The sequence below is a fragment of the Leopardus geoffroyi genome, chromosome X (genome assembly GCF_018350155.1).
Source record: "Leopardus geoffroyi isolate Oge1 chromosome X, O.geoffroyi_Oge1_pat1.0, whole genome shotgun sequence".
Classification (NCBI taxonomy): Eukaryota; Metazoa; Chordata; class Mammalia; order Carnivora; family Felidae; genus Leopardus; species Leopardus geoffroyi.
This window is the reverse complement of record NC_059343.1, coordinates 52,954,955-52,975,165: the sequence shown is the minus strand read 5'-3', so window position 1 is coordinate 52,975,165 and position 20,211 is coordinate 52,954,955. Positions and strand designations below refer to the sequence as shown.

The window sequence follows — 20,211 nt, the reverse complement described above, 5'->3', positions numbered from 1 at the left end:
ACAGAGAGTGAGCAGGTGAGGGACAGAGAGAGAGAGAGAGAGAGAGAGACAGAAACTAAAGCAGGCTCCAGGTTCTGACCTATCAGCACAAATCCTGATGTGGGGCTTAAACCCACAAACCATGAGATTATGACCTGAGTCGAAGTCAGATGCTTAACTGACTGAGCCACCCAGGAGCTGTCACAGTTTTTTATTTTAAACTCTATTTTGACTTACATTAGTCTTGCTACCCTAGCTTTTTTTTTTTTTTTTTTTTTTTTGACATCCATTTGCATGATACATGTTTCTCCTTCCCCTCATTTTCAATCTGCAGGTGCTTTTTAAAATTTTTTTAACGTTTATTTCTTTTTGAGACAGAGAGAGACAGAGCATGAACGGGGGGAGGGTCAGAGAGAGAGGGAGACACAGAATCAGAAGCAGGCTCCAGGTTCCGAGCTGTCAGCACAGAGCCTGATGCGGGGCTCAAACTCACGGACCGCGGGATCACGACCTGAGCCAAAGTCGGATGCTTAACCAACTGAGCCACCTAGGCGCCCCTCTGCAGGTGCTTTTTAAGTCTAAAATGAATCTCTTGTAGGCAGCAGATAGATGGGTCTTGTTTTCTTTATCCATTCTGCCACCCTATATATTTTTTTTTGATTGGAGCATTTAGTCCATTTACATTTAAAGTAATTATTGATAGATATGTATTTATTGCCATTTTGTTACTTGTTTTGTTTTTTTCCTGACTATTTTCTGTGATCCTTTCTTATTTTTCATGTTTTGCTGATTTTCTTTAGTGATATATTTGGATTCTTTCTCTTAATTCTTTGCATATTTATTAGTGTTTTTTGATATATGGTTACCATTGGGTTTGTATATACCCTCGTCTTCATAAAGCTGTCTATATCAAGTTGGTGGGCATTTATGTTTGAATTCATTCTTTCTCCTCTCCTTCCCATGTTTTAGGTATGTATCATTATATTTTATATATCATTTTATTTTGTGAGTTTTTTAACCTATTTTTTAAAGAAATGTTTATTTTTACTGCTTCTTCATCTTTTTATCTTTATACTGTCATTTTGTGTGTGTCCTTCCCAAAGTACCCTTTAATATTTCTTGAAGGACTGGTTTAATGGTCACAAACTCCTTAGTTTTGGTTTATCTGGGAAACTCTTGATCTCTCCTTCTATTTTGAATGATTGCCTTGCTTGATAGAGTATTTTTGGCTGCAGATTTTTTTCCCCATCAGCACTTTGAATATATCATGCTACCCCCTTCTGTCTTGCCAAGTTTCTGTTAAAAAATCTCTTGCTGGCCTTATGGCTTTTCCTTGTAATATACTGACTTCATTTGTCTTGACAATTTTAGGATTTTTTTTGTTTATCATTATATTTTGCAAACAATATGTCTTAGTGTGTGTCTGCTTTTGTTGATTTTGATGGGAGTTCTCTGTGCATCCTGGATCTAGATATCTGCTTCCTTCACCAGTTTAGGCAAGTTTTCAGCTATTTTTTCTTGAAATAAATTTTCTGCCCCCTTTCTCTCTCCTTCTTCTTCTGGGACTCCAATAATACAAATGTTATTACATCTGGTGGAATCACTGAGTTCCCTAAGTCTATTCTCATTTTGTGTAATTGTTTTTCTCTTTTGTTAAACTTAATTAGTTTCCATTACTTTTTCTTGTAGGTCACTAATTTGTTCCTCTGCTTCTTTCATCTTGCCATTCTTTCCATCAAGCTGATTTCTCATTTTGTTTATTGAGCCCTTTATCACTGCTATGTTATTCCTTATCTCTGTGTTAAGGATCTCACTCATGTTTTCCACTCTTTTCTCAAATCCAGTAAGTATCCTTATGAGCATTATTTTAAATTCTCCATCAGGTATGTTACATATGTCTGTTCCTTTTAGATTTCTGGCGGTCGCCATGTCCTGCTGTTTCATTTGCGATAAATTTCTCTGTCTCCTCATTTTGTCTGTCTCTCTGTGTCTGTTTTTGTGTGTTAAGAAAGTCATCAATGTCTTGTGCTCTTGAAAGTAGTGACTTTTTGGGACGCCTGGGTGGCTCAGTCGGTTAAGCTTCCGACTTCGGCTCAGGTCATGATCTCGTGGTTCGTGAGTTCAAGCCCCGTGTCAGGCTCTGTGCTGACAGCTCAGAGCCTGGAGCCTGTTTCAGATTCTGTGTCTTCCTCTCTCTCTCTGACCCTCTCCGTTCATGCTCTCTCTCTGTCTCAAAAATAAATAAATGTTACAAAAAAAAAAGAAAGTAGTGACTTTTTGAAGAGGAGGTCCTGGATTGCCCTGCAGTGCAGTGTCCCCTGTTCACCAGAGCTTGGCACTTTAGGAGAGTAACCTGTATGTGCTGTGTATGCCTTACTCTTGTGTCTGAGTCAACTTTTCTTTTCAGTGCAGTTGTCTGCACTGATTCTCTCAGTTGTGGGCTGCGTTTGCTCTCTGTAATATTAATGGGACCCAGGCAGGCCATTTCTGAGATGGCATCCCTACTAGGGAAATTGAGAATGTGGAGCAGTGTTAGCAAATTTTGCAGTGGGACTCTAGTTTTTTGCTGGATACTCTGGAGCACCGCAGCACCTGAAGGCTGCATGTGGAATTGTCTGGGGTGTGATACCGACTGTACCACATGACAACTGCAGGCACAGCTGGGCACAGTGTGTGATGGTGGCTGGCGTCACATGGCTAGGTGCAGCAAGTCAACTGATTGTGGGATACTTCAGCAGGTATGCCCCCAGTGTCTGGATATGATACACATCAATAGCTGTGTCCCAAGTGTCTGGATGTGGCATGTGACAGCTGGTGGTGCATGGCTGGGTGCTTCACTGTGGCTTGGCAGGGTGCGTGGTGGCAACTGTCCACCTGGTAGTTGGGCAGGGTACACATACAGATTTAACAAAATTTACCCTGAACTCTGGGTCAAAGATGCAGGTGCCTGTGTAGCCCCATGTCCCACAAGTAGTACTGTGTTTATTCTGGGGGTCCGGGGAGGAAAATGGTGATTCCCATCTCTCTTGTTACCAGAGAAGTTCCCCAACATGCTCCAAAATCAGTATAAACATATCTTCCTCTTGTTTTGTAAGCTCTTGTTTCTATGTTTCCTGTTCATGGGCTGTTTTCTCTTTTAGGGTGGGGACTAGGGTACCACTTTCCCTCTCAGCTAGCCTATTGCTGAGTCAGCTGACTTTAAACATTAGGCTCCATGTGCTGCTGGTTATACAAACTTACAGAATTCAGCCCCTCTGATATTTAAGACTAGATGTTATTGTAATTTATCTTCCCTGTGGGTTCCCTGGTGCTTTCCCCTCTCTGCAAGCACAGTTCCCTCCTTCCTGCAGGCTGCTCCCAACTAAGGTACCATTTCTGCCTTTCCTAACCTCTCTAATGTGTCTCCTGTAAATTTAGTTGTGGACATTGTTCTGCCAGTCTTCGTATCACTCTCTCGTTTATTGACATAGTTATGAGTGATATCTAGTTGCAAATGAGGGATGGCATGAGCTCAGGGTCTTTCTACTCTGCCATCTTACCTGTGCTTCAAATTAAAACACTAAAAGTATCATGGGTCCTCGACACTGGGCCTTCTGTGCCTCATGGCTAATTTGGCTCTGACTGTTCTCTCTATATATTTTACCCTGTAATTTGCAAATCTCACAATCACTTCTTTGGTACAGCATGTGATTCATACCCTACTATGGTTTCTTCAGTTCTTTGGAAAATTCAGTCACTCACACATAACCATGTTCACCTTTCTTTAGTCTGAAGTCTATGGTCAAGTAGAAAAGCACTTTTTTTTTAATACTGTATGCTTTATTTTTTACTGAATTCAAGTTGTCTCAATTTAACGGCCATATGTGACAAAGCAATAACAGTTTTATTTGGATCAGGAAAAAATATGTTTAAAAATATACTTAATATGAGGCTTAATAATAGCTATATTGAGGTCAGATCAATTGGAACACCCAGAAAATCAATTCTGCAGAATGGCAGATGGAGCTCCACAGTTGGAGGGGGATAGCATAGCAGATGCAAGGTGTGTGGAACTGATTTGGGGGATATAATAATGGTGCTGCAGAAGGGAGGGAACTTTTTCCCTGTAGAGACAAAAAGGAGAGAAAGAGAGAGGGGTTGAGAAAGTGTGGCATCGAGTTTGCACAAGAGGAAACCCTCTCTAGACCATTCACTGCGGAGTGAGAAGTACTGAGTGTCCCAGATTGGTTTTGTTTGTTTTGTTTTTGTTTTTGTTTTTTGCAAACAACATTTGGAGCTTAAACTCTGAGGTTTTGGAAGAGCACAAATTTCTCCAGAGCTGAGCTGTGGTGCATACTCCTGGAGAGGAGGGAGCTGGGCCCAGTGGGCGTAGCATGGTGTTGGGATCTCCAGGGCTCATTGTGAGAGAACACTCCCCTTCCTTGAGTACTTTTGAAAGAGGGTATATTGCCTCCCCAAGGACAAAAGACCCTGTAAGCATCAGCAAAAGGCCTTTTATTAGCAAGAGAAAGAAGGACACCCAGAGGGAATATAACCTTTGCTGCTTTTGTTGGTTCTGCACCATAGACTGTGCACACTGTGCAAGCATGAGACTGTTTTTCATGGACAAAGGACTTCAGACACAGTGTGGAGAGGCTGTACTCTGGAGGAGGGTGGCAGATCCACATGGTGCCTGGTCCCTTAAGACTTCAGGTTTTGAATCCCAGTGATGTGTGCCAAAGAAAAAATGCAGCAGAGTTGTGGTGCAGGGCCAGCTGACTGCCTTCGCTATTCTGTGAGGACTTCCTGAAGAGGGGGGTGGGTGAGGTCCTCTGTCCCATGACAAAAGATTAGGGTAGCACAATTTTCTCCCCAACACCAACACAGTGGGATTTCAGAGAGTAACAAAGCAGGCCCAGTTGGAGGCAAGACCCATTTACACAAAACCCCACCCCCCTTATGCCTGGCAACTGCCTATTTATGGGGAAAGACTGACTCTGAGCCAATGCAGCAGGCCTCTTCTCCAGAAGACCAGCACAAACAGCACTGCACATGCACCAAATATACTCAAAATCGAATATTAAAAAAAAAAAAAAACCTGAAGTTTTGGTGGGAATAAGACCAGGCTTAGTTTTGTTGTTATTGTTATTGTTGTTGTTTTGTTTTGGTTTGGTTTCTTCCCCCTTTTTTTCTTTTGGAATCAGGCTCCTAGGTTTTTTTGTTTGTTTGTTTGTTTGTCTGTTTTCATTTTCTCTGGTTTCGGATCAGGCTTTTTTACTCTTGTCTTTGTTTCTCTTTTATTTTTTTCTAATTTTTCATTCTTTTTGCTGGAATCAGCCCTATTGATTTGGATACTATGTTGTTTTTTTTTTTGTTTGTTTCCTTTCCTTTTATCTTTTCTGGGGGTCATGTTTTGTTTTCTCTTGTTTCCTTTTTTCCCAGGCTTATTTTAATAAACAAATCAAAGCACACCTAGTTAAAGGTCCAAACACAACCCAATGCAACCAAGGAGGAGTCTGTAGAGGGCTGACCAGTGGGAAGAGCAGCCAAAACACAATAGCAGAATGCACACAGCACACACCAAAAACACTACCTGAGATGCCAGGCCCTGGACAGTGTGTGGCCTTTTTTAATATAGTAGTACTCACAGGTGCAGTAAGCATAACAAGCCTTTAAAACATGCAAAGGCAGAAACTTAGCAAAAATTGCAAGACAGGAATTTTCCCCAAAAAGAAACGTCAAGAAGAAATTACAGCCAGGGACTTGCTCAAAACTGATATAAGCAAAATATCTTAACAAGAGTTTAGAACAACAGTCATAAGACTACTAGCTGGGCTTGAAAAAAAAAACAAAAACAAAAACAGAGAAGACACCACACAAACCCTTGCTGCAGAGATCAAAGACCTAAAAACTAGTCAGGTTGAAATACAAAATGATATAACTAAGATGCAAAACCAACTGCATACAGTCACAACAAGGATTGAAGAAGCAGAGGAGTGAATAGGTAATATAGAAGATAAAATTATGGGAAAAATGAAGCTGAAAAGAAGAGACAGTTGAAAGTATTAGATCACAAGGAGAGACTTAGAGAACATAGTGATTCCATAACATGAAACAATATATGTATCATAGGAGTCCCAGAAGAAGAAGAATGGGGAAAAGGGGAAGAAGGTTTATTTGAACAAATTATAGCTGAAAACTTAACCTAAGTGGGAAATAAACAGGCATCCAAGTCCAAAAGGCACAGAGAACACCCCTCAAAATCAACAAAAACAGGTGAACAACATGAGATAACATAGTGACATGTGCAAAGAACAAAGATAAAGAGAAAATTCTGAAAGCAGCTAGGGACTAAAGGTCATTAGCTTACAAGGGTAAACACATAAGGTTAGCAGCAGATATGTCCACTAAAAATTGGCAGGTCAGATGATAGAGGAAGAAAATAGTCAATGGTCTGAATGGTAAAAATATGCAGCCAAGAATTTTTTATCCAGCAAGGCTGTCATTCAGAATACAAGGAAAGATAAAGATTTTCCCAAACAAAAACTAAAGGAGTTTAAAGGCATTTGTGACCACTAAACTAGCCCTGCAAGAAATTTTAAGGGGGACTCCGAGTGGAGAAAAAGAAGAACAAAGCAACAATGACTACAAAGGACCAGAGAACATCACCAGAAACACCAGCTTTACACAAAATATAATGGCACTAAATTTGTATGTTTCAATAATCACTCTGAATGTAAATGGACTAAATACTCCAATCAAAAGACATAGAGTATTAGAATGGATTAAAATACACACACACACACACACACACACACACAAGATCCATCTATTTGCTGACTACAAGAGACTCATTGTAGACCTAAACACAACTGCATATTGAATATGAGGGCATGGAAAACCATCTATCTTGCTAATGGAGGTCAAAAGAAAGCCATAGTAGCCATACTTATATCAGACAAATTAGATTTTAAAACAAAGACTGTAAGAAGAGATGAAGAGGGCATTATAGCATAATTAAGGGGTTAATCCCTTAAGAAGAGCTAAAAATTGTAAATATTTATGCCCCTCAACATGGAAGGACCCAAAAATATATATCAAATAATAACAAACATAACAAAACTCATTGATAATAATACCATAAAGATAGGGGACTTTAATACCCCACTTAGAACAATGGACAAATCATCTAAGCGGAAAATAAAAAAAAAAAAAAAAAAGGAAAATAAGGAAATGATGGCTTTGAATGACGACCTGGACCAGATGGACTTAATACGTATATTCAGAATGATTCATCCTAAAGCAGCTTAATACACATTCTTCTTGAGTGCATATGGAACATTCTCCAGAATAGATTACATACTGGGTCACAAATCAGCCTTCAACAGGTACAAAAAGTTCAAGACCAAAACATGCATAATTTCTTTTTTCTTTTTTTTAATATAATTTATTGTAAAATTGGTTTCCATACAGCACCCAGTGCTCATCCCAACCAGTGCCCTCCTCTCTGCCCATCACCCACTTTCCTCTCTCCCCCAACCCCCATCTACCCTTAGTTTGTTCTCAGTCCTTAAGAGTCTCTTATGGTTTGCCTCCCTCCCGCTCTGTAACTTTTTTTTACTCTTCCCCCCCCACCATAGTCTTAACATATGAGCGAAAATATATGGTATCTGTCTTTCTGTGCCTGGATTGTTTCACTTAGCATAATACCCCCCAGCTCCATCCACGTTGCTGCAAATGGCCAGATTTCATCCTTTCTCGTTGCCAAGTAGTATTCCATTGTATATATAAAAACCACATCTTCTTTATTCATTTATTCTTTATTGATGGACATTTAGGCTCTTTCCATAAACTGGCTATTGTTCAAAGTGTTGCTATAAACATTGGGGTACATGTGCCCTTATGCATCAGCACTCCTGATGGGTAGATTCCTAGCGGTGCTATTGCTGGGTCATAGGGTGGTTCTATTTTTAATTTTTGTGAGGAACCTCCACACTGTTTTCCAGAGCAGCTGCACCAGTTTGCATTCCCACCAGCAGTGCAACGGGTTCCCATTTCTCCATATCCTTGCCAGCATCTGTAGTCTGCTGATTTGTTCATTTTAGCTACTCTGACAGGAGTGAGGTGATATCTTATTGTAGTTTTGATTTGTATTTCCTTGATGAGGAGTGACGTTGAGCATCTTTTCATGTGTCTGTTGGCCATCTGGATAGCTTCTTTGGAAAAGTGTCTATTCATGTCTTCTATTTCTTCACTGGATTGTTTGTTTTTCAGGTGTGGAGTTTGGTGAGTTCTTTATAGGTTTTGGATACTAGCCCTTTATCCGACATGTCATTTGCAAATATCTTTTCCCATTCTGTTGGTTGCCTTTTAGTTTTGTTGATTGTTTCCTTGGCAGTGCAGAAGCTTTTTATCTTGATGGCGTCCCAATAGCTCATTTTTGCTTTTAATTCCCTTGCCTTTGGGGATGTGTCGAGTAAGAAATTGCTGCAGCTGAGGTCAGAGAGGTTTTTTCCTGCTTTCTCTTCTAGGGTTTTGATGGTTTCCTGTCTCACATTCAGGTCCTTCATCCATTTTGAGTTTATTTTTGTGTATGGTGTAAGAAAGTGGTCTAGTTTCATTCTTCTGAATGTTGCTGTCCTAAACATGCATAATTTTTTTAAAAAAACTGTTTACATTTATGTATTTTTGAGAGACACAGAGCACAAGTGGGGGAGGGACAGAGAGAGAAGGAGACACAGAATCTGAAGCAGGCTCCAGGCTCTGAGCTGACAGCACAGAGCCTGACATGGGGCTTGAACTCACAAACTGTGAGGTTATGACTGGAGCCAAAGTTGGACACTTAACTGACTGAGCCACCCAGGCACCCCTAAACATGCATAATTTCTAATCACAATGCTTTGAAACTTGAAATCAACCACACACACACACACACACACACAAATATTTGGAAAGCCCTTGAATACATGGAGGTCAAAGGACATTGTACTAAAAAATGAATGGATTAACCAGGAGATTAAATAAGAAATTTAAAAATATATGTAAGCAAATGAAAATGAAAACATGGCAATCCAAAACCTTTGGGATGTAGCATAACCAGGCTGAAGAGAAAAGTATATAGCAATTCAGGACTCTCTTGAGAAGCAAGAAAGGTAACCTTTCTCAAAAAAAAAATCTAACCTTACACCTAAAGGAGCTTGAAAGGAGCAGCAAATGAAGCCTAAAACAGGCAGAAGGAGGGAAATAATAAAGATTAGAGCAGAAATCAATGATATTGAAACAACGCAACAACAACAAACAACAACAAACAGAACATACAAACGAAAATTAGGGCTGTTTCTTTGAAAGAATAAGCAAGATTGATAAATCACTAGCCATAATTCCAAAAAGAAAAGAGAAAGGACCAAAATAGATAAAATTATGAATGAAGAAGATACATCACCACCAACACTGCAGAAATGCAAACAATTATAAGCAAATAATATGAAAAATTATATGACAACATATTGGGCAATCTGGAAGAAATGGACAATTCCTAGAAACTCACACACTACCAAAACTGAAAGAGAAAGAAATAGAAAATTTGAACAAGCCAATAACCACCAAGAAATTGAATTAGTTATCAAAATCTCCCATCAAACTAGAGTCCTGGGCCAGATGGCTTCCCAGGGGAATTCTACCAGACATTTAAAGCAGAGTTAATACCTATTATTCTCAAACAATTCCAAAAAAAAAAGTGGAAAGAAATCTTCCAAATTCGTTCTATGAAGTCAGCATTATGTTGATTCCAAAACCAGACAAAAACTGCACTAATAAGGAGAATTACAGGCCAATATCCCCAATAAAACTGGATGCAAATATCTTAACAAGATACCTGCAAATTGAATTCAACAGTACATTAAAAAAAATATTCACCATGATCAAATGGGGTTTATTCCTGGGCTGCAGGATTGGTTCAATATTCACAAATCAATCAGCATGATACACCACATTAGTAAAATAAAGGATAAGAACCATATAATCCTTCAACAGATGCAGAAAAAGCATTTGACAAAATGCGGCATCCTTTCCTGATAAAAAGCCCTCAGGAAAGTCGGTAGAGAAGGAACATACCTCAACATCATAAAGGCCATATACAAAAGACCCGCAGCTAATACCATCCTCAATGGGGAAAAACTGAGAGCTCTCCCTTTAAGGGCAGGAACACAACAGAGATGTCCACTCTCAGCGCTGTTCAACATAGTACTGGCAGTCTTAGCCTTAGCCATCAGACTACAAAAAGAAATAAACGCATACAAATCAGCAAGGAAGAAGTCAAAATTTCACTCTTCAGTGATCTCATTTATAACTGCACCAAAAACCATAAGATACCTAGGAATAAACTTAACCAAAGAGGTAAAATATCTGTACACTGACAACTATAGAAATCTTATAAAAGAAATTAGAGGCACAAATAAATAAAAAAAAGCATTGTATACTCATGAATTGGAAGAACAAATATTGTTAAAATGTTTAAACTACCCAAACTAATCCACACATCCAATGCAATCACTATCAAAATAAAACGAGCATTCTTCACAGAGCTAGAACAAGTAATTATAAAATTTATATGGAACCAGAAAATACCCCAAATAGCCAAAGTAATTTTGAAAAAGAAAACCAAAGCTAGAGGTATCACAATTCCAGTCTTCAAGCTGTATCATAAAGCTGTAATCATCAGGACAGTACGGTACTAACACAAAACGAGACAGATCAATGGAACAGAGTAGAGAACCCAGAAATGAACCCATTAATGTATGGCCAACTAATCTTTGACAAAGCAGGAAAGAATGTCCAATGGATAAAAAGACAGTCTCTTCAGCAAATGGTGTTGGAAATACTGGACAGCAACATGCATAAGAATGAACCTGGACCACTTTCATACACCATGCACAGAAAGAAACTCAAAATAGATAAAAGACCTAAATGTGAGACAGGAAACCATCAAAATCCTAAAGAAGAAAACAACCAGCAACCTCTTTGACCTCAGCCACAGCAACTTCTTACTAGACATGTACCAAAGGCAAGGGAAACAAAAGCAAAAATGAACAAGTGGGACCTCATCAAGATAAAAATCTGCACAGTGAAGGAAACAATCAACAAAACTTAAAGACAACTGTTGGAATGGGAGAAGATAATTGCAAATGACCTTTCTGATAAAGGACTAGTATCCAAAGTCTATAAAGAACTTATCAAACTCAACACCCAGAAAACAAATAATCCAGTGACAAAGTGAGCATAAGAAATGAACAGACACATTTCCAAAGAAGACATCCAGATGGCTACCAGACACATAAAAAGATGCTCCATATCACTCATCATAATGGAAATATAAATCAAAACCACAATGGGATACCACCTCACACCTGTCAGAATGGTTAAAATTAACAACATAGGAAACAATAGATGTTGGTGAGGATGCAGAGAAAAGGGAACCCTTTTGCACTGTTGGTGGGGATGCAAACGTGTGCAGTCACTCTGGAAAATAATATGGAGGTAGCTCAAAAAAATAAAAATAAAAATCTCCTACGACCCATCAATTGCAATAGCAGGTATTCATCCAAATGATCAAAACTCCTGATTCGAATTGGCACATGCACCCCAATGTTTATGGCAGCACTATCACCAATAGCCAAATTATGGAAAGAGCTCAAATGTCCATCGACTGATGAATGGATAAAGAGAGTGTGGTATATATATTATACAAAGGCTTATTATTTGGTGACTAAAAATAATGAAATCCTGCCATTTGCAACAACATGGATGGAACTAGAGTCTATTATGCTAAGCCAAATATAAGTCAGTAAGAGAAAGATAAATATCATATGATTCCACCATTATGTGGATTTTAAGAAACAAAACAAATGAACATAGGGGAAGGAAGGAAAAATGAGGTAAAAACAGGGAGGCAAACAATAAAAGATATCACTCTTAAATACAGAGAACAAACTGAGGATTGCTGGAGGGGTGGAGGTTGGGAGGATTGGCTAAATGGGTGATGAGCATTTAGGAGAGCACTTTTTTTTTTTTTTTTTTTAATTTTTTTTTTTTCAACGTTTATTTATTTTTGGGACAGAGAGAGACAGAGCATGAACGGGGGAGGGGCAGAGAGAGAGGGAGACACAGAATCGGAAACAGGCTCCAGGCTCTGAGCCATCAGCCCAGAGCCCGACGCGGGGCTCGAACTCACGGACCGCGAGATCGTGACCTGGCTGAAGTCGGAGGCTTAACCGACTGCGCCACCCAGGCGCCCCAGGAGAGCACTTTTTGACAAGAGCACTGGGTGTTATTTATAAGTCATGAATCACTGGGTTCTACTCCTGAAACCATTACCACACTTTGTTAACTAACTTGAAGTTAAATATATAAATTAAAATAAATATACATTTCAAATAAAAATACACTTAATATAAGATATTTTAAATATACTTAATAAACATAAAATAATTATCTAAGTTGGGATCATCTTTTCCCCAAATATCTTGCTATCTTTGCCTCCGGATGGGCAGAAATGTCTTATTTGAAATAGTACCTGTAATTGGTGCATCAGGACGGGATTGCTCCTTTCTCCATGCAGGCACAAATACAGTAATATCTTTATGGCCTTTGTCTAGAAACCAGTCCACAGCAAGTTGTATTCCTCTGCAGGAGAATTCTTCTTTATTCCCATGGCTTTAGGAAGATAATGAAAAGATAAAAGATCAACAATAGGTAGCAAGGAAATACTCCAAACAGGCTTATTCTTAGTAACAAGACATTAACAACAGAAATTTTATTTCTTGTTGGTGCTAAAGATGTATTTTTAAAAACATCAAATCAAGTTCTTTTTTATTCAATTATTAAAAATATTTCCATTATTATTACACCTTTCTTCAAGGCCCCAAATGTTTAATAACGACTCTCAATTTATAGCAACATTTGTGGCTACTTTCTACCACTATTTCAATTTTCTCTCTCTTCTTTCTGTTTCTACTACCACTTTACTTTAGAAGATTAAGATATTCACAACAGAAGAGGAAAGAAGAGGTGTAACCAGAGGTTTAGATAAAGGTTATATGTAAGATTAGTTGGAGATGAGTTTTAGGCACATATATTACCTTAAAAATAACATTGACAGCAAAAATGATACACACATAAATGCTGACTAAAAATAGTTGTACATTTAGTTAAATATATGTTAATAAAACCCACATTCTTGAAAATGTTAAGATTTGAGAAATTCTCACAATATAATACTACAGGGAAGAAAAAAGATACAGAGTATATATAATGTAATCCCAATTTTGTAGAAGAAAGTCTATATATAAGTTTAGAAAAAATGCTAGGAAGTAGACACATCAAACTATTAATAAAAGAGTCATTCTGTGTGAGAGGATTGTAAGTACTTTATTTCTTAATCCAAAATTTTTTCAAAAAAATTAAGTATTGCTTTTATAATAGAATATGATTTAAAAACAGAAGATATTTTATTATAATTATTTGTAGGTGTAAACATTGTAAAAACTTAAAAACTCAAACATAAATTTATTTGATTTGTAATTTGAAGAGGGAAAATTAACAGATAAATTGGGAAAAGATATATTTATTGTCATTATATTAAAAATTCATAGTGTACTAGATTTATGCCTTGTTTGCCTGTGGAAAATTCTAATTTCTTAGCATGGAGTCTGATGTTCTGACATATATATAAACCACACTAAATTATAATTATTAAACAACTTGGATGGCAAGGCAAATTGGCATACATTACATTACATGTACCAATTCTAGTACAATAAAGTGGATATTGCCTGTTAAGACTCATCAGCAAAGAATAATCATTTTTCTAAAGGGTTAATTAAAACAATATAATGGGGTTTCTCTCTTTAGATTTCTTACTTGCTCACTGGTGATCACTGAACTACAAGAGAAATTAGCTCCAATTATATTTTTCCCTTTGGGTAAATTCATACATAATCTCAGAGGCCCATTAATACATACATGGCTGGACTTCCCACTGTCTTAATCACTCTTGAGACACATGATAAAAAAATATTAAATTCTTTCATTAATATTTCCAAACACATTTTGATCATGTTTTATTCTTTAGTATGTACCATAAAGCAAACACTACTAAAAGTCAAAACACTTAAGAAAAAAAAAAAGGAAAGGAAAATATATTTAAATGCCAATACACTCCAAGGTAGCCTTAGAAATAGCTACCACACTGCTTCTAAAAAGTTGAACAATGGATAAATTGGGAAAGCCTATGGATCTTAAAAGGTTAATATTGGATGGATCCAGCATGAAACAGGCAGATAGGGAAGATGTCCAGATATTATTTTTCCCACTGTTATAGTGCTGGTAAATATAAGAATAGCATGAACTCAGGAAAATCATCAGAATTGCCATTAGAGGGGGAATTTGGAGGAAGGGTATAGATTTCATTTCACCTAGGTTGGCAGTGCTATAAAGTGTGTCTTTCCAAACACAGTCTAAAACCAGAAATAAATACAAGAGTAATATTTGCTGTTGAATATGACAATTTTATGTTTTATGCTGCCAATTTCTTTGTGTAAAAATATTTCCACTAAATAAGTCAGACAGAGAAAGACAAATGTTATATGATTTTACTTACATGTGGAATCTAAAAAGCAAAACAAATAAATACAGAAAGCAGAAATAGACCCATAAATACAGAGAACAAACTGGTGGCTGCCAGAGGGGGAGTGGGCAAAATGGGTGAAGGGAATGGAATGTACAAGCTTCCAGTTATAGAATAAATAAGTCATGGGGATGAAAGGTATAGTATAGGGAATACAGTGAATGGTATTGTTATAGAACTGTATGGAGACAGATGGTAACTATACTTGTGGTGAGTATAGAATTGTCCAGTCACTATGATGTACACCTGAAACCAATGTAATATTGCATATCAACAATAATAAAAATAAATAAAATATTTTTCACTATGAAAAAATTGTATACCAACATATTAAACAACTTAGAAGAAATGGGTAAATTCCTAGAAATAGGATTTTGGTCCAATACACGAAGACCCTGAATTTATCCCCTCCATAGAACACACCAAAGTACACCTATTTATAGAACAATTCCTGAACAGCCTCTGTGCAACCAAAGATAGAATGTCAAAAGAGAAGAGAAAGGGAGATGAAGACATGGTAACAAAAAGAACTCTCACCCCCGACAATGCAAACAGCAGACAGAAGGGATAGTACTAAGGGACCAGAGAAAGGTTCCTCTGTCCTTGGATACAGAATAAAAGCTGTGATTTAAAAAAGCAACTATCATATAAGAGATAGCACCAGAACTCTGCCAGATGGCAGAAGAGCTGTGGGCTCTAAGTATAAAGAACTGGAGAACAACATAGTTTAGTTCCCTCTCCACCTTGAAAACGCAAATTGGAGGAGAATCCACGTGCACAGCCAGTTTGATGCCTCAGTGGCCCCCAGATCTTCAAGCCTATATCAGTACTGGTACCTCTGGGGCACAGAAAAAAAAAAGTGCAGTTTAAAAGGCCAAAGGAGCTGAGGGTATGCTCTCTGAATCAGAAGAATGGGAGAATGACAGGATTTATACTCCCCCTCCACCTTAAAACAACAGATAAAAGCAAGGTCTGGTCCTTGCTGCCTCACTAAACCATAGCTAGGAGCCCCCACACCAGCCTTAACCATCCCACCAAGGTGGCCACAGGTGCAAAGCACTCCAGAACACTCCAGACACACATCACTTTGGCTTCAGATAGGTTTCTAGGGCATGCTTGATACAAAGTGCTATGGAACCTCCTGAGTGATGTCTGCTCCCCTGCCAGGGTGCCTTCTGAGTGAAAAAAAAACCAGAACACCCATGTTTGCATCAGTTTTACCCACCCCACTAGGATATCTGCTGCTCAGAACACCTTGAAGTACTCATGCCCACACTGGTCTTTGCTCCAGTTGCCTGGGTAGGGTGCCCACTGCACTGAACACCTTGGCACACCCCAGTTTGCACCAAATTCAGCTTTAGATGTCCTACCAGGTTCTCCTCAGTGTGGAAAGTTCTAGAATAATCCGGCTTGAAATCAGTTCAGCTTCAACTCTCCTGTCAGGGCACATGTGTAGAAGAGTCCAGGGACCACACTGGCCTGCATCCACTTTAGCTTTAGCTGCCCTGCCAGGGTTACCTTTGTGTGGAGTGCCCTAGGACGTCTTAGCCTGTACCCTGCTTTGGCTCCATCCAGCCACCCTTTCAGGGCACCCTCTATGCAGAGGGTCCTGGAACACCCCAGGTTATATCCACTTCAGCTTCAGTTATTCTGCCAATATGGCTTCTGGGCAAAGAGCTCCAGGTCCTCTCAGCTTGCACCCATTTTAGCTTCAGCTATCCTGTCAGAGCATCCCCTGTGCATAGAGCCCAGGAACCCCCTGGCCTTCACACCACCTCTGCACCAGCCACCCCACCAATACGTCTTCTGCACAGACCATTCCAGGACACCCCAGCTTGCACTTATTTAAGCTTGACCTGTCCTTCCAGGAGACCTTCACAGAAAGCCCTGTGATCTCCTGACCTGCACCCATTTCAGCTTTAGCTGTACTGCCAGGACACTTGCTGAATGGCGAGCCATGGGACTTCCCAGTCTGCACCTAATCTTAGCACCAGGATCTTTCCAAGACACCCTCTATGAGGAGATTTCTGGGACACTCCAGTTTACACCCACTTTAGCCTTAGCTCTACTGGCAGGACACCTAGTCCTTAAAAAGGCCGGGAACTGCACTGATCTACACTTGCTTCATCTTTAGCTGTCCTTCCAAGGTGCCCATAATGTGGAGGACCCCAGGACCTCCAACCCATGCCAGCCACGGCTTCAGCCAGTCAGCAAAATTCCCTAAGCACACATATACTACATAGGGGACAACCATACACAAGAAGATTCCTTCTCCTAAAGAAGTGGTTGTTCTGCTTAATCCATAAAAATAAACAAAGAAAGTCGATCAAAATGGGAAGACAGAATATGATGCTTCAAAAAAAAAGAATAAGACAAAACCTCAGAAAAAATAGAACTAAAAGAAATGGAGGTAAACAATATACCTGATGAATAATTTAAAGTAATGATTGTAAAGACGCTTACTGAGGCTGGAGAGAAGAGTGGAAGAATCAGTGAGACATTCAAAAAAGACATAAAAATATTAAAAGGAACCAGAGTTGAAGAATACAATGACTGAAATAAAAAAAAAAAAACACACAGATAAAATCAACAGTATATTAGTGCATGCAGAAGAACTGAATAGTGACATGAAAGATAGGGAAATGGAAAGCACCCAATTAGTGGGTGCAGAAGAACGGATCAGTGACGTGAAAGAGGGAAATGGAAACAGTGCTGAAAAGAAAAAAAAAATTAACACCAAGAATATTGTACCCAGCAGGCTTATTCAGATTTCAAGGAGAGATAAAGAGTTCCCAGACAAACATAAGATAAAGAAGTTTATTATCACTAAACCAATCCTCACAAGAAATATTAAAGGAACTTCTTTAAATGGAGAATAAATGGCCATAATCAGACACAAGAAAATTATGAATAAAAAGATGTATATACATAAAGTATATACATTAAAAAGCATATACATACAACATGGAGGAGGGAGTAAAAGATAAGAAAGAAAGTGGTTTTTTTTTAGAATGTGTTTGAACTGAAATGACCATCAACTTAATATAGTCTACTATATACTTAAGATGTTATATATGAACTTCATGGTAAGCACAAATCCAAAACCTATAATAGATACACAAAAAGTAAAGAGAAAGGAAGCCAAACATAACACTATAGAAAGTTACCACACAGAAAGAGAGCAGAAGAAATGAACAGCAAAGAACTACAAAAACAGCCAGAAAACAAATAAAATTGCAATAAGTATATACTTATCAATAATTATGTTAGATGTAAATGGTTTAAATACTCCAATCAAAAGACATAGTGAGGCAAGAGGTATCACCAGCTAGACCCCAAGATCTGGTCCTTACTGCCCAACTACTTGTACTCACTAACCTTTGTTTTATGTTTTACCCTAAGCTCTTCTTTCTGGCTTTTCTCCTGACTCAGGCAAATGAATCCCAAAACCACCTCCAGATGCTGTCCACTGACCTGACAAGACCTCCCATGGGCCCAGACCACTCAGGCTATTTGAACTAAACCAGACTCATGCCTGTGCAGATGAACAATGGAGTGACCTCTGGAATGACCTAAAATTTCCTTCACCTTATGGTAATACTAAAATTTCCACCCAGGGAAGAGCCTCATCGTTTATAAATACCCCAGTAATCAATCTGAAGACTGACAGAACAAACTCCACAACTAAAGGGAGAGAAAAGGCCACATCAAAGAAGATAAGAAGTGCAGATGGGGTTTAGGGGAGAAAGGTATCACAGGTGCTGCAGAGGGGAGGGAGCAGTAGTTGCAGAGAAAGGTGAGAGAGAGTGGAGCACACAAGGAAATGCACAAGGAGAACATTTCCCCAAAGACGTTGACTGGGAAAATAAGAGGGGCTGATTTTTGTGAGTTTTTGCAACCAGTGGTGCTTAAAGCCTGGAGTTTTAAAGGTGGGCTTGGCTGGGATAGAACCCTGAGGACACCATGCTGCTCCTTGAAAGAAGGCAAGGAAAACAACCAGGGGTAGGTGGCATGGAAACAGCAATCTGAAGAATGGGGCACACAGCAGGGACATTTGTGGATCATCTTGGAGCACATCCTTTAGAGGCAGCATTCAAGGAGAAGCCTCTCTGGGAACAAAGGAGCTAGCCAGCACCATTTCCCTCCCCCACCCCTCAGCATAAACACAGCCATGTAGAGGAAAGAGCACAGTGCCAACACTGGTTGCCTAACTTGCTCAGACCTAGCCTCACCCCCTGTGCTCTAGAGGGACTGCCCTTCTCAGTCAAGCTTCCCTCAGTCCCAGCTTGGCAGGCTCCTCCACATAACACTAGCACAAACCACTGCCCAGGACACATCTCTAAAGCCTGGAGTTTTAAAGGTCATCAGTCTTGGCTGAGAGAGAGCCTAGAGGGCACTGTGCTGCTCCTATTGAAAAGGCAGACAACATGGAAAAAGTGATCTGAAAAAAACTGGGGCGCACAGCAGGGACATTATTCGCTCTTCTCAAAGTGCTTCCATGTGAAGCAGCATTCACAGAGACACCTCCCAGCGACAAAAGAACTGGCCGGTGCCATTTCTCACCCTCAAACCCTCAGCTTAACACAGAGCCATCTTTGGGAAGCAGTGAAGAGCCAACATAAGCTTCCTAACTTGTTTACCCCAAGTTCCACACCTCTGCATTCTGAGGGGACTACTCTTCTCAGTCAAGCTTGCCTTATTCCCAGCACAGAAGGTTCTTTCACCAGAAGACCATCAGAAACCCCTGCCCACAGAGTCTGTAGGGCTTCAATTCTGGTGGAAGTAATATTAGGTCTCATTTAAGAAGCAGACCAGAGCACACCTAGTAAAAGCTCACTACATTCTGCTCAAGGACCAAATACTGTCCACTGCAGGCAAGGAGAACCTCTGCAGACAACTGGCTTGAAGGAATAGTGCAACCAAAAATCAACTGCAGAGTGCATACAGCACACCCCAGAGACACTCCCTGAAATGTCAGACCCTGGGCACTACATGATCTCTTTTTCATGAAGAAATTACTCTCAAGAGCAGGAAGCATAACTAGCTTTTCTACCACACAGAAGGCAGACTTCGACAAAATGTGAAGCATAGGAATTCATCCCAAAAGAAGGAACAAGATAAGGCCACAGCCAGAGATCTAAGTGAAACAAATATAACGAAGATGCCTGATGCCAGATAACACATTAATAAAAGAAAGGAAACATCATTTCAATAGATGCAGTAAAAGTATTTCACAAAACACAACATTCATATGTGATAAAAACAAAACCTTCAACAAAGTACATTTAGAGGGAACATACCTCAACATAAAGCCCATCTATGAAAAAAAAAAACAAACACAGCTACTATCATCCTCAATGGGAAAAGAGAGAGATTTTCCTCTATGGTAAGGAATAAGACAGGGATGTCTACTGTCACCATTGTTACTTAACATCATACTGGAAGTCCTAGCCACAGCAATCAAATGATGAAAAGAAATAAGAGGCACCTAAATCAGCAAGGAAGATGGGGCACCTGAGTGGTTCAGTCAGTTAAGCATCCAACTTTGGCTCAGGTCATGATCTCACAGT

The 20,211-nt window shown here is 39.2% G+C and overlaps 1 protein-coding gene across 2 annotated transcripts in view; it reads right to left on the bottom strand.

Annotated features, from left to right (window-relative positions):
* Nucleotides 1-20,211, bottom strand: part of ZC3H12B (zinc finger CCCH-type containing 12B) — a 468,310-nt gene that overhangs the window by 11,732 nt on the left and 436,367 nt on the right. For both annotated transcript variants that reach the window (XM_045472211.1, XM_045472213.1), the window contains exon 3: nucleotides 12,530-12,669. In XM_045472211.1, coding sequence (XP_045328167.1) covers nucleotides 12,530-12,669 — 140 coding nt within the window. The remainder of the gene's footprint in view (nucleotides 1-12,529; nucleotides 12,670-20,211) is intronic.